This window comes from Ambystoma mexicanum, chromosome 1p (genome assembly GCF_040938575.1).
Source record: "Ambystoma mexicanum isolate Mex_15411 chromosome 1p, UKY_AmexF1_1, whole genome shotgun sequence".
NCBI lineage: Eukaryota > Metazoa > Chordata > Amphibia > Caudata > Ambystomatidae > Ambystoma > Ambystoma mexicanum.
In genome coordinates, this window is record NC_090921.1 from 129,167,961 (window position 1) to 129,183,512 (window position 15,552).

A 15,552-nucleotide genomic window follows, 5' to 3' on the forward strand; every position below is an offset into this window, starting at 1 on the left:
GGCAGTCAGAATATTGCAGAACAGTTCAGTGCCAAGCAAAAATCCACAAGGTTTTTTACCTGATCAGATCTGGCACACAGGAGATGTTCGCCGTCTTGGAAGTAAAGGGGGAAGCTACTGATGCCTCCAGCTCGGACAGGGAGATGCCAGCATGGGCTCGCTTTAGTGCCTGTGGAAGAAGAGAGGCAGTGCGTGACTGGTGAGAGGCCCATGTGGCTGCTCAGCTAAGCACGATTCTCTGGTATCTATGAGCAGGGAAGATATGGTAAAGGAATAAGGTGTGAACATGGCTGACGAGGAAACTGCAAAGGAAGGGGAGCAACCTGGCAATTGGGAACCAGTGCAGCCGTTCCGTCACATGTCTGATCACCAATTCATCTGACTCCATGCAAATGCAAGACAACTCTTTAAGCATGCACAAACTCACCACTCCGCCCCACCCTTTGCAATCCACATCATGCCTATGAGATCACAATATCACTTTCTACTATAATGGTTTACCAACAGTTTTCAAAATGCGTTCATCAGGTGATCTATTAAAATAGCACTGGCATAAGAGTATCACACAGGTTATCAACCTGCTTCAAATGCAATTGTACAGATATCTATTAACAAGGAAATGTTACCTAGTTCTCAGTCATGGTTATCATTAAAGTCAAATACAGAATCTCTCTGCCTATGCACAGGTTCTCCCAACACTTAGAGAGACAACCCATTTCACTTTAGCCGGTTTTACAATTTTTGGTCCCGTCTGTCTACAGCTACACTTATTGAACAGTCCAGCTTCTAAAGAAATCACATAGTTTAGTAAGTTGAGTTTGTCTTCTATGTTTTATAAACCTTTGATACTCTAATGTCACTGATTAATTTTCATACCAGACCATTTTGGCATCCACTGTGACAACAGCATAAGAATATAACCTTCCATGTACACAAGTGTTGGTGGTTTGTTTAATGTTACTTGCATAATTGTACTTTGCACAAATTGACATGTTAGTGTATTTGATCAAATAGTATCTTTCAAAAAATAAATTGGAATCAAGAGACCGTGATCTTTCAGGTACAAGTAAATTGCGACATTGATATGTGTTTGTTTTTCACCATCTCCTATATGAAAAACATTCTTCAATAAATAATGATTTCTAAACTTTATACGCAACCAGAGTGAGGCCAGTCACTGCCCTGCAGGTAGCCGGGGAGGAACATGTATGTAGTGGCTAACAAAAACAAAAACAGGAGCGTGCACACGCAATGTGGACCCCGAGTTTCCAACTCTACTCTGGCAAGATAACAGATCAAGATGCACACCAAACTGTGACTACACTTTCAACCAGAAGGGTTGGCGTAATGATGCTCAGCCTCAGAATCCAAAACACTTTCAGATGGAAGCAGTCCGCAAGATAAAGAACAGGCCTAGCAACGTGCCCACTCCTGCAGCTGGCTCCACGCTCGTGGGCGCCCAAATCCACCCGCTGCCAACAATACTCTTCACCCACTCCCAGTACCCGGCAGACCGACTCGGACATACGCATGTTACCGGTTAGCACCATTGGTGGCTTTGTTTCTCCCATTCCTGTGCCAACTCCCTTTACTTGGTGCACCACCATTCTGGTCTCCTGGGTGAGGTACTATCACGTTTGAATAAGTCCTCACAACTGGCAGACAGCTCTCGATTACCCCTACAGTGTCTTCATTCCTGTCTTTTCTCCTCTGCCATTTTTCATAATGGCTGCTTCTGGCATATTGGGGTTGCAGCTACTCGCCTAGATAATCAATCAACCTCACTACCATGTATTTGTGTGTGGGCACATACATGCGTGCATGCACATAAGTCAATGCACATGTTTACTCATCAGTACACGCATGGAAATGTGCGTCGGCTCCTGACATATAGGGCCACCTTGTGCTCATCCCCTCAGACTCAGCGAGACTCATCAATCCATAGAGCCTAGCCTCAGTGTGTCTGCACCAGTATCCCTTTTTTACGCTGCTTAGTTCTGCCTGGTACCTTGAAGACCCACTCTGCTTTGATGCTGTCACCCTGGGCGTTCCAGTTAGTGGTGAGGCTTGAGTGGTAGTTAACCAATTTAGCTGAAGGTCGTCTAAAGTCTTCTCATCTCACCAGCCCCAACAAACCCCCCGAATGGCTCAACTTGCCTTCTACTGCCCTACTCAAGTATTCAAGACAGCACATATTCCTTTTGGTACTTGGAGGGGTGTAGGCATGCCTTGGGCCCTGGATCGCACAAAGGTCATCGATTCCCATGTAAAGTTTGGCGAGTTAGTCATTGGAGCTTGTACCGGGTTGTAGGTTGTATAGTATGGAATTGGACTACTCGTACGAACTTTATTGGATATTTTACACCAATACAATCACAAAAGGCTGCCATCAACAATTGGAGTAAAAAAATAAACAATGTGCGAGTAGAGTGCAAAGGGAAACAGGGTACATGGTGCACCCTGACCCTGAGGGGCTTGCGTAGCTCAAGGGGCACACACTGTATTCATGAACCTGAAGAGTCTTCAGATGAGGTCTCATAAGGGAAAGAAATTGGGATTCAGTTTCCAAATTGTCACTGTAAAATCTATTTAATGTTGTGCTTGAGATTTGGATTCCTGTCCATTTTGAGGCTGACACCTATATGTGTGATGGTGAAAACTGATAGAATTGTGCGCTAGCACTCTCCCACATTTTCATGAAAAATAGCAAAATAACTCACCCCACAGTCATTGGCCCCATCTCCACACATCCCCACATAATAACTGCAAGGGAACAAAACACATTTACAATTTGTCTGAGGTACACATCACACAAACAATTTACTTGTGACAGAAGCTTGACCTTTAAGTGAGTGGTCAGACGAAGCGAGTCTGCCAGAAAAGAAAATTAGAGGAAAGAAGGAAAGTGTTAGTTCTCACAATTTGAGAAACATAATACTTCAAAAATATATATATATTTTTGTAAATGTAACAAATAAATATAATTATAATAAATGTTCTTTTATAACGCCTTAATACCAGAGAACAGTTTCTAAGCGCAAGACCATGATTCAAACCTGTGTTGCCATGAGTTTGTCTTGCTTCAAAGACAAACGCTTTGCCCCCCGAGCTATCCTCCCGGCCGGGTAATACTGTACAGCCATGAGGCTTTCTAGAGAGTCAAAACGTATGTCCTGCAACAATAGTCATCTATATAGAAGATAAGCTTAATTAACACACAAATAAGAACAGCTAATTTAGTAAATGAAAAAAAAGGCAGGTTAAAAACCTACAACACATGCCTAAATGCTTGCTTTCGGTTACGTTGTAATGTCTATTTGCAAACTAAATAAAGAAGCAAGCCACACCTCCTGCATATTCTAATGTGTATGCATTGAGCTGTGCAACTGCTGAAGGTGGGCATCCTCAATGATATACATTGAGACTCATGCAACTTGCATGTCAAAAGTATAAAACAGTAACAGAAGGCCCAAGTCACTGATACTGTGTGTTAGGGTACATTTTCATTTTTATGCACCATCTGCTCTATATGCGAGTCTCCCAGCACCTTTTGCTGGACTACTGGATTTTTGGTCTGTTCCCCTTAGTGAGTGGGAACCGTTTTCCACACTCTTTCTTTTACACTATCTTTGGGAAACCTTTGTATTTCTTTTTATACATGTTTCTTGGAGTGCTACTTTCCTCCAAGTTTTAAGGCAACTGTCCTTTACTTTTGCATCACACAGCACTTTATGTGCAGTGTTGCTGGGAGCCCCTTGGGCTTCCCTTTTTATTTTCTGTTATGGGGGGATATTCTTATCCTTCCTAGCTTTTATAATGTGAGATCAGCACACCTCACCTTTTGTGGAGTGCCGAGGGGCTACATAGTATCCCCTTTTTCACGGCTCCTGTAACTTTTTGGTTACAGCGACAGGCTAATCTGTATGGCTGGTGGATGTTGTTTTATCCTACCTACTTTTGTGCAATTCCAGGCTGTACTCATAGCTGCTGTAGTGCACACAAGGATCTCCATTGACCCAAAATGGTGGCTGTATTCTTTTTTCACACACAACAAATTGTTTATCAGTACATTTATTGACCTTTCTTTTTTTTTTATTAGTCGCTAATCTATCCCTTCAACCAATGCCAACTGGCCCGGGTTAAGTATTTCCCCAGGGAACGCTGGCGGGCTGCCTATCTAGGGTGAAGGATAGGGAAATGACACCAAGCCTACCTCAGTGCAAACAGATTATGTACCCATAGCAAGTCAAAAAGTCATGGTTCGATACCAAACGATGGGAACAGCAGATATACGTACCACTAATTATTAACTTGTCAGTGATGGTTAATATTACGAATTTTTTAATATAGTACTTAAGTATTACTGCACAAATGTAATGTAAAACAATGGGACTCGCCGCCACAGTGTTTCTTTGTCATCAGAATCTTTAAAGCAGTGGCACATGTGAATAACAGCTTGCTGAATGTTATCTGTATAAAGTGAATTAGATCCACAGTCGAAGGGATATTTAAAAGTGAAAAATAGATTTTTATATTTCAAAAGCTCCTGAAAGTGTGTCTCACAGCACTAGTAAAGTTCTTTGCTCACAGAGAATGACTGCATTAATGGGGAAACCTTGTACAAGAACCAGCATCTCACTATATATAGCACAAAGAGTCGAACAAGTTGCGTATGCCCCATCATAAGCAGGTTCCAGTATCCATTATGGTTTGTCAACATGCTGCGGTGGCCATCTTAACATGGTGTATGCATCCTAGTCTTATCCACATTTTATGTGCATCTCCAGATATTGAGCAAATGCACAGAAGTAGCAGATACATTATACCAGTAGTGAAGCACCATCAAATTAAATATTGCTCTAATCAACGCCTAGAGCAGTTAGAAAGGAATCTAGATTTTTTCATTAATGGTGAAAGGACCTCAAACCAAAAGTCTGTATTTTGCAAAAAAACGTTAAGAGTTTAAAAACTCACAATTCACCCATCTGCAGATTATATGGATGAAGATGCGTCAAGCCTATTCCTTCATTAAATCATGGGCCCGCAGCAGCACCTTTTTTTTCAAGGATTCTTTTTATTATTATAATTGCAAGCTACAGCGTGGCCTGGAGCGCGGACTATGCAGTCGCCTCCTTGATGGCCTCCGTGGGAAGCCCGCTGCATCTCAGCTTGTTAAGGTTCCCAGGCAGCGTTTTCGGACCTAACTCGGCGAGGGGATGTGAGAAGGTCCGGAGCCCCGCCGCTGTGCTGCTGGGACCCAGATTCGCCAAGACAAAGATGATCGGGCCGCCTGCATCTCGCGGCCCCTCCGTCGCGTAATCCAAGATGGCGGACGGGACCCGGCGACGACAGCCGAGACGCAGCCTCGCCATCGGAGCTCCTCCTATGGACCCCTGAGCACTCCGGCGACCCAGCTGATATCCCGGGCGGCAGGAGACGAGGTAGGAGCTTCGGGCCCCGGGCCCCCTCTGCTTTCGCCCCTGTCCCGGACGCCCCCAGGAGGAGAAGACCTTGCAGCCGCCCCAAACACACCGGGGGCGCGCCACACCACGCAGCCGCGGTCCCCCGGCTCTCGCCCTCCGCTACGCCCCACCTTAGAAGAGGGGGCTGGGGCCCAAAGAGTTCTCGAGGGCGAGCCTCGGACCAACTCTCCCTCCATCTGTGGGGGGACTGCGACACTTCATCGCCTCCAGACTCTGCACCCCTGCAGGAACAGATCTCCTGGCTCATGGTCCCGGTCAGCGGCGCCACGTTCTACTGCCCTCCTAACGGTGAAATAAACCCTCTACTGCCACCACTACCACCAGGAATCCGGCAGGCACCCGTGGCGATCTGGACCCGCGCCCTCCTCTCTGAGAGCCCAGCCTGAACTGGCGTGCTCTGGCACATAAGCTGCTCCCGCTCGTCCCCCCTGTTTGCTTCCTGGGGCGCCCCAGCCCTCGCTCGCCATCCCCCCCGCCCTACTTGGTACCAGTGAAACCGGGACGACACTTCAATTCTCCTCCCCTTCGCACTGGAAGCCCCTGCGTGCAACCAAGACATCGGAACACTCATTCCAGCCCCCTGAGTGACTCAGGCTACCCTCAAGCCATCGCCACTATTGAACTGCCTGTGGCCCTTGACCCACGCTTGCCAGGCCACACCATGTCTAGGCAACCGAAATCCACCAAGTCCTCAGACATAGCAACAATGCTAATGTCGTCCGACAAAGCAAAGAAACTGGACACTCTTCCCCCCGCCTCACGAGAATCCCTGGACAAGGGACCGTTAGCAACTAAAGAGGACATCCGTGATTTCATGGCTGACATTAAAACCGAATTTCGATCATGTATGTCGGAGCTTACCGCCAAGTTGGAGAATACCGATAAAAGGGTCTCGGAGATGGAACAGAGAGTGGGAGAGATTGAGGATCGAGCCCAGGACCACGCCTCCTCCCTGACTGAGATCCAGCGCTCCGTGGGGCTTCTGCAGGACAAATGCGAAATCCTGGAGTATAAGCAGGAAAACTTGGAGAACAGAGCCCGGCGCAACAACCTCCGCATCCGAGGGGTTCCTATGTCAGTCCCAGACCAAGAGCTTGCCGGATACGTGGGCCTCTTCTTTCAATCTCTCCTCCCAGATATGGAGGATTCACTTCTGCTACTGGATCGCACTCACAGACTAAACCCCCGCCGTGGAGTTGAGTCAGACGGCCCACCTGATGTGATCACCAGGGTGCATTTCTTTACAACAAAGGAAGCCATATCAGCAATAAGTCGCTCTGAGAACGAAATCACCTTCCAAGGGATCCCTCTTCAGATTTACCAAGACCTATCTCCGCTGACCCTCCAGAAAAGGCGAGCCCTTCGCCCACTAACCACCTTCCTTCAAGCCCAAAAGATTCGCTACAAATGGCTCTTTCCTACAGCCTTGCAATTCTCCTATAAGGGTACCATACGCAGGATCAATCATCTAGACGACGCTGGAAGTATATTGCAGCCGGTCCCCGCTAACTCCTCGCCCTCACAGGCCACCGAAGCGGCAACTGACTCGGACCTCATAGCCTCCCCTAGGTCCAAACAAAATACATGGTCGAGGGTTCCGAGATTTAGGAGGAGAAGATAACCTGGAACGACCTCGCAAGGGACCCTTCCGACCCCTATGACCCAGCTTAGCGATCCTGGCGCTGCGGAGCCAACCGCCACTCTTGAAAACACGGATGGATTTCATCCCCGATGCAGCGGGCCCCCCCCCACGGCCCATGCCCAGCTTCAAGGTACATTCCACCTATGAGTCCTTGGAGCAAATCACTCACATTTTCAGCCATGTTGGCTATTCTTCGTTTCACGGCCCCGTTGGCCAGGGGAGGGCCCAACCCCAAAATGGGTCCCCCATCCCCAGTTAAATCTTGGACTTCCCGTTGGCGGTCCGAGCAAAAACCCCAGAAGCAGGATAACAGATGGTCACATCTCCCACGACATAATGGCTGATTCCTCAGTAGCTCCCCCCCTCCCACAAGCTTCATCAGCGACCCCAGGTCCCGCTCCGGAACAGCAAACCTGGAAGTTTGTCTCTCTAAACGTCAAGGGCCTGAACTCGCCGGCTAAACGCAAATCAATTCTACAAAAACTCCAGAATGAGGCCGCCGCCGTGGCCATGCTACAGGAAACTCACCTGCTACCGGCAGACTTCAGCCGCCTACACTCTCGTGACTTTCCAAAGCAACTCTTCGCATCCGGCAACTCCAAGCGAGGTGGCACTGCAATCCTGTTCCGGAGGGGGCTGAATCTCCAGATACTGGACACCATAAGCTGCCCGGAAGGACGCTACATAGCAGTGAAATGCCTGCTGGCGGGACAGCTGTTCTCCCTGGTCTCCGTATACGCGCCGAACCTGGGCCAAGCACCCTTCTATGATTCGCTAACCACAACTCTTTCTCCCTTTCTGGAGGGCCAGATAGTGATCGGTGGGGACTTTAATGGGGTCCCGGACCCCGTAAAAGATAAATCGCACCCACCCTCCGCCGGAGACTTCACCACGGCCTTAGCCCTCCTGCGTTTGTTCAGGACTCTAGGGGTGGTGGACTCATGGAGAGTGCTCCACCCATCTGAAAAAGACTTCTCCTTCTACTCTTATGTTCACCGGACATTCTCCAGGATAGATCTTCTTCTAATATCCCCGCAAATCTTCGCCTTCACTGAAGAGGTGACCATAGGCTCCAGAATCCTATCCGATCACGCCCCGGTCACCTTGGAAATCCGAGTTCAGGGTCCTCCTGATCCCCAGCGACGCAGATGGAAACTATACGACCCCATCCTTAATGAGATGCCACTCAGAGACGTTATCGCAACCACGATCGACAACTTTTTTAAGGAAAACCCTAGCGGAGATACCTCCCTAGCTAACACCTGGGATGCAATGAAGGCAGTGGTGCGGGGAGAACTGATTGCCAAAGGGGCAGCCTATCATAGACATAAACAACAAATTCGTCAGGGCCTTGAAGAAGAACTGGAGAGGGCAGAAAAGATCCATAAGGAGAAGGGCTGGACCCCTAAAACGCAGCGAGCTCTCCGAATAGCAAAAAAGAAAATTGAAGCCCACTATGCTGAACATACCGCCCATCAAATGACGAAAGCCAAACAGTTCTATTATGCCAAAAATAATAATTGCAAGCTACAAACAAATCGGCAGACATCGATTGGAATATGCAGGGATTGGATATGAAGTCAAAATTAACAAAAACAAACCAACCATAACAAGAAATGTCCTTGAGTTGGGGGTGGGTCAGAGGGAACAAAGAGGCATCAGCTGACTGCACAGTGTGCTATGTGAGGGAGAGCTTTGCGTCCGCGAGTCCAGTCACGGTACTCGTGCAATTTAGGTTAGTAAGGAGCTTGGGGCCGGAATTCGGTTTCTTCCGCAGCCACTGGCTCGGCATGAGTCTTCTCAGTGTTCACTTGCGGTCATCTGGCTGGCTCATTAGTCCTGCTTTGATATCCATGGAAGGGAAGGGTTGGGGGCTTTCTTACCACTCCTGGGAATTGCTGCGCATAGTCTAGAAAGGCTGCCGAGGTATTGTAGAATTTGCTCCCGTTTCCAAAACGGAAGGCTGTTATTTTTTCCACCACTACTATGTCCCAGCACTTGGACAACCACATGGGAATCGCTGGGCCCTCAGGGTGCATCCATAGTTTTGCGATCGAGATCGTCGCTGCGGTGAGTAGGTGAAAGCACAGATCTGCTATGCAGCCGGTTAATGGGAATTGACCTTCGCCCGTAGCTCCCAGTAGGACTATCCCTGGATCCCATGGGATCGAGAGACCTGTGATCAATTTGATTTGTTCCATAACTGTTCCAAAACGGTGGTTTTGGGACACAACCACAGGAGGTGGAACAGCGTGCCTGTGTCTGAGCAGCCTCTCCAGCATTGTTGTGGAATTGTGGGATCTCCGGTGTTAGATACCACCTGCAGCAGACTTTAATTGCTCCTTTTATTGGTGACACTTCGAACTTGTGTACTCTGGCCCAAATGCAGCCCCATTCCTCAGGCTGAAAGTCTTTGCCTATGTCCCTTTCCCATTTCTGCATGTAGACCTCTTTTTTGCTGGGGTCTGCTCTGTCTATTAGCCTGTACAGGGTGGATATTTTGCGAGGGGGGAAACGGGAGGGGTGGGGGGATGCGCTGTGAGCCTACGCTCTAGAGCTATTAGTTCTCTGCTTCCATTTTTCCTTATCACGTCGCTGGATAGCCCGTCCCTGAGCAGCGTGTATCGGAATGTGTCAGTTTCTGGTACTTGGAATTTAGTTTTGCAGTCTACAAAAGTTAGCGGTCGCCATTCTCGAGGAAGTCCGCTATGTTTTTGAGCCTTCCTTCCCTCCACCTGTCGAAGTTGTTTGGTGCGATTCCCGGTGTAAAGTCCGGGTTGTCCCAGATCAGGGATAGCAGTCCCACAGCGCTTCTGCACTTCCATTGGTGGGCTGCCTTCTTCCAGCACTCCACTTTGTTCCTTGTTGCTGCTAGGGGGCTTGAGTTAGGAGGGTCCCGGGGTCTTACTACGTGCAGGAGCGATTCTGGTGGGCTCCGACGTCAGTCTTCCTCCAGCTTTAACCAGGCAGTACCTGGCTACATCCGGGACTCCCCAGGCCGCCCAATGCTGAGCCCCGGAGCATGATTCGCCTCAGTATTCATGGCTTCTTTCCTTCCCAGACGTTTTTCGGAATGCTCGCCTGTAGCTTCTGGAAGGCCTTCTTAGGTATGGCAACCGGGAGGGCTAAACAAAAGTAGACCAGTCTTGGGACCAGGTTCATCTTTAGTGCAGTGATTCTTCCCATCCATGACACTTCTTGCTTCTGCCAGCGTGCTAAGTCGCTGTCTAGCTCTTTGAACAGTGGGGGGAGGTTTACTTTATACATTCTTTCGGTTTTGCTTGGGATCTGGACTCCCAGGTAGCGGAAGTTGGCGAGCGGGTAACCGTCTGCCAGAGTCTCCTTGAGCTTTCTAAGAATATTGATGCCCAGGGCTGTAGATTGAGAAGTTTTCCCCTCAATCCAGATGCTTCCCCGAATGCTTCCAATTCTTACCACAGCGCCCTCATGGATGCTTCGGTCCGGGTTACAGTCAATAGGACGTTGCCCACGTATAGTGCTGTTTTTTAGGACTTCCCTCCATAGGGAGCACAGATATGAGCAGTGATATGGGGCACCCCTGCCAGGTGCCTCTAGTTATGGCGATTTTGGACGATCTGGTGCCATTTATTCTGAGTGTCGTGGTGGGGTGTTGGTAATTGGCTAGAGTCCATTTCACGAGTTTCAGGTCGAATCCATAATGATGTAGGGTCTCCCTCATGTCACTATAATTGCAACAGAGCCTCAAGCGGAACTTTCCATTTGGACAGTTCCTTCGATACCGTAGAAATTATTCAACACAGAGAATGATATACAATCTAAACACCTCTCCCAGAAAATGCGGACACGAGGGTACCCGAGAACAACAATACGGCAAGCATGCAAACGTGCAAGGAATATGCCCAGAGAGATTAATTTGCAACAACATACGTCTCGAAAAAAAGTGACAGACAAACGTAGCTTGTTAAGACTAAGTGCTATATACACTGAGACGCTTACTGTTGTACAAGCCTTCCGTGTTGATGCAGTCATTTCTTATGAGCAAGGAACTTAACTAGTGCAGTGAGACACTTTCAAAATTAACAAAATAAAAACGATTTTTCACTTTTAAATATCCCTCTGACTTTGGATCCAATTCACATTTCACAGAACATTCAGTGAGCTGTTAAATCACATTTGCCGCTACTGTAAAGATTCTTGCGACGATGAAAACACCATAAAGTGAGCACCATTGTTTTACATCATATTTCAGAAGTCATACTTCTACTATATTAAGAAATACATAATGTTAACCATCACTGACAAGTTAATAAGTAGTGATACGTTTGTCTGCTGTTTCCATCTTTAGGTATCTAACCATGTAAAGAGGCATTGAACTCTGGCTCGAATCAAAGTACAGATACGTGTTTTGTGGTCCTGAAAAGTGGTATATGTAATGCAAATCCCACTGAAACCGTTGACCCTTATTAAAGAGATACATGAATACTAACGAGGTGCCAACCTTTTATGATTTTGATTGCAAGTGTTGGAGCAGATGACAATGGAGCATGAAAAAAAATCCGAACCAGTCCCTTCCGCGCTCACCAATTCAGCCTCTTTTCTGAATGTTTAACTCACTATGGGCATGTAATCTGTTTGCAGTGAGATAGGGTGTCTTTTCCCTATCCCTCAAACTTAGATAGGTAGCTCACCAGGGTGCCCTAGGGAAATACTTACCCAGAGGCAGTTAGCATTGGTTGGAGGGATAGATTAGTGACTAATAAAGACATTTCAGTACATGTACCAATATATAACTTCTTGTGTGCGATTACTAGGGCAATGTATTTTGTTTAGCTGCCCACTTTTTGGTCCGTGTCTGGATGTGTTCTTTTTTCGCCATTTCTTGTTTGCTTGTCCCTTCTTGGTCCTTTTGCCATGCTGGGTTGGGGGATGGCCTGGTTTGACTTTTGTCTTCAGCAGGAACCTTTTGTGAAGCCCGCCAAGGCTCCAGTGTGTCTGAGGCCAGGAGCCGGGGAAGAACTCCGTAACTCTGTTTTGTCTTCTGGTGTGCCTGCATGGAACCAGTTCCAACTGGGGGGTTTGGCTGTCCTAAAAGGACAGCCACCACCCATAATTTGAATGGTTCATGGGTGCCAATTGGCTGGGTTCCTGCATAAAAGGCATGGATCCTGAGGCTGAAGGCAAGCTGACCCCTGGAACAGAAGCATCGATGAGGAAGAAGAGGGGAGATGTCTGCAGCTGCTTCCAGACGACCAGAGATGTCTGTGTAATTGCTGCGGCTCGCCCCCTTCTTCCAAGCGTCAGGAGAACTCCTAAGAGGATGACTCTCCCCTTTTGACTGGCAGGACCAATCAGTCTCGAGACAACCTGCATTTCGATCCATCCCACGACGAGCTGAGACCTTCACGGATTGCAAACCGCCAATACCTTGGGACCTTTGGCCACTGTGCAGTGCATCGTCTTTGAAGATCGAATCCTCCTGAATCCGGGGTGAACTCCTTCTGGGCCTCCAGAGGCAAGAAGACGACGACTTTATGTCCCCTCACCAGAGTGTTAAACCGGGATATCAAGATGAAATCGACCGGGTGGTACACGTTCTACACTGGTGCATCCCGAAAGGCACCAAAATCACAGAACCGAGAAGAATCATTTGCTGGAAGCCTCTTCAATCGACTGCTGCTGAGAGATCCACTCCAGTCTGCCTGACCAAGAATCCGTTGACCGAGTCTACTGCGGCTGCATCGTGATGCAACCTCTTCACTTTACTCCTAAGGTACTGTGAGACTCTTGGTAGAACTTACCAAGAGCTGAATTTCTGCTCCTCTGTTGCTGAAGTGCTGATTCGTTTGTTTGGGTGTTTGCCCATACACGTTCGCCCAGGCCTAATGTCTGTAAGCCTACAGGGAGACTTCCCCAAAGTCGCTGGCCCTTTTTCCAACAAAGATGGTAACTGCTGAAGAATTCTAGTGGAAGATTTGAAATTTCAACAGCTGTGCCTTACCCGTTTTGCCCACCAGTCGGACTCGAGACACTCATAACTAGATGGGGATGAAGTTCTAAACGGTTAGACCTTGGTGAAACTATTGCAAAGTATTTACTTACCTTATGTTGGTTTTGTTTCATTTATTTCATCTGAAAAAGATATTCTGAAAAGTTATTACAAAAGTTTTACTTAACTTTGAATTGCATACTGCCATTGTGAAAGTATGACAAAGTGGTTTACTTACTGTGACTAAGGCATTAGTTTTTCTAAAGTTCTTTGTGTGTCATAGTACTTACCTTTTACCTTTACCTTAGTGTATATATAAAATAAACCATTATTTTTATATAACTTTAGTGTGTCAGTGTTTCACTGGCCTATGTGTATAAGTTCTTTGTACCAGCTACAGCCCTTTCTCCCTCGTAAGATAAGCCTTGCTGCTCAGCCATTGCTACCATCAGACTTGTGTGGTTCAGGCCTATACTAAGAGTTGGAGCCCTGTGTCCCAAGTGTGAGTATTCACAAGTCCAACCTTTGTAAAAACTCTCTAACACTGTGCACAAAACAATATGAAACGAGCTGGAAAGGTTTTACTTACTCAACTTTCTGTAGTGTCTCGACTAGCTGAGTCTTCTGATCTGGAGCCATTCGGGCATACACTGTTCCACACAGCAGCAGCTGTCAAGTACAACAAAGTGACAAATCAGACAATGTGCAGGTGGACGTTTGTGGGGTACATTTTTAGAGATTCTTGTTAAATGTCACCTCCACTAGCTGTACAGGGCTAGCGCCAAAAAAAAAAGAAAAAAAAAAGAAATCACCTATGCTGATACAGTGCTCTAAAGGAACTAAATATATCTTGGAGTGAAGTAGTAGTGGTCATTTGTGAAGTGTTTAGGAAATGTGGACATATATTTGGCATGCCTAGCATCTTGACAGTGGTAGTGGCATGATCACTGTGGGTTAACAGATGGTGGTTTTGTTTGGGCAGAAAAATGGTGTGATGCATATATCTCAAGCAAATAGTGGCTGTATTTACATACTTTTAAAGGACTGCAGATCTACATAATTGAAACCAAACACAGAAGTTCTTTTCCAGGTCTACTACAGAATCAGGATTTGTTCCCACTAATATCACCCTGTGTTTTTGTGGCAATTGTTAAGAAGAGACAGTTTTGCAAAGGATGGCCGGAGCAACTTCAGCCCCAGTGAAGGGGGCATCAATCGCCACAACAGCTTGAAATAACTATAAAACACAACAATAATGGTCAATGCAACTGAGACAGCACCTCCTATATATGAATCAAAAGTACTACTGTGTGTGCATGCGACCATGGGCTGGCAGTGTATTTGACCATGTTGCTAGCAAATATGTTCGAGCTGCACCATGATGCTACTCCAATAACCTTCAGGCACCTCCATTCCTTTTATAAGCCTGGAAGAAGAGCCACAGAAAGCTGAAGGTTTTTTAAATGGGCCATGTTCTTTGTGTAAAGTGTCAGCAGGTGATTAGATGCTCAGTGAGCATTGTACACAAACATAACTTGTATGTAAAGCTTAAGCATCCCAAATAGGCTGCGTTTGGTCACAGAGAGTCCTTGATCTGTTTGCTTGAATTTAACAGAGCGTTGAGATTTTAGGATCTGTACTGTTTAGTTTTTCAGTATTGTAAAGAAGTATTTTACAATGTGTCCGACATTGTCTTTGCATGCTCCTGCATTCTCATTGTGATAGCTAACATGACTCTGTGGGAGACCACAGCTGAGATATCCCACTGATGGATACTAATCATTAGCCTTTGATGTTCAGCTATGTAGTATTTTTTATAACCATGTAGCACTGGTTAATTATCTAGAATTTATGAAGCCAAACAAGGCCTAATCGCAGAGGGCTACCCCCTTTGATAAAGCATTTATTGGTGCTGCTCTTCCTTTCGCTACAGTGATGGGCAAACCTTGTACCCCCCTCCCCCCATGTGATACAGATTTTCATCGACAGCTGCACTCACCTTTGGCAAGAGATCCGGAAAGTGCTCAGAAATGATGGAAAAGGACTTTCCACCAATAGCAAAATGATAGCTGACCTCCGGGACGGGTGTTGGGCCATTTGGCAGGTCATCTTCCATACAGATTTTAACCCCCTGCTGAAATCACACGACAATTAAGACAATCTAGAAACAGTAGCTTTTGTAACCAGACAACCATAATAAGATGCGACTTTCCTGATCTTACATCTGCGTCTAAAATCATTTCCCCGTGCTCCCTCCCCCAACTATCGTCCACCCATCAACTCTTACCAGCGTCACACCCCATGCGTTCTACTTACAACCCTCCACCACCAGGCTTTTCCCCTTTACCAAGTAGTTAAGGAGAACATTAATGGTTGGTAGAGACAATAATACACAGAGGGAAGAGGGCATAGACTAAAGTCAGCCTGTAAAAGCATCAATCCTGTGGCCATATGCTTTG

General features: G+C 46.9%; 1 protein-coding gene across 3 annotated transcripts in view; it reads right to left on the bottom strand.

The window, feature by feature from the left end:
* Positions 1–15,552, bottom strand: part of LOC138567068 (polyamine-transporting ATPase 13A3-like) — a 656,189-nt gene that overhangs the window by 143,814 nt on the left and 496,823 nt on the right. For 2 of the 3 annotated variants that reach the window (XM_069644921.1, XM_069644914.1), the window contains 4 exons: positions 15,093–15,227; positions 13,683–13,762; positions 2,721–2,763; positions 60–169 (listed from right to left, as the gene is read on the bottom strand). In XM_069644921.1, the coding sequence (XP_069501022.1) occupies positions 60–169; positions 2,721–2,763; positions 13,683–13,762; positions 15,093–15,227 (368 nt within the window). The remainder of the gene's footprint in view (positions 1–59; positions 170–2,720; positions 2,764–13,682; positions 13,763–15,092; positions 15,228–15,552) is intronic. The other variant, XM_069644931.1, reaches the window with a different exon arrangement.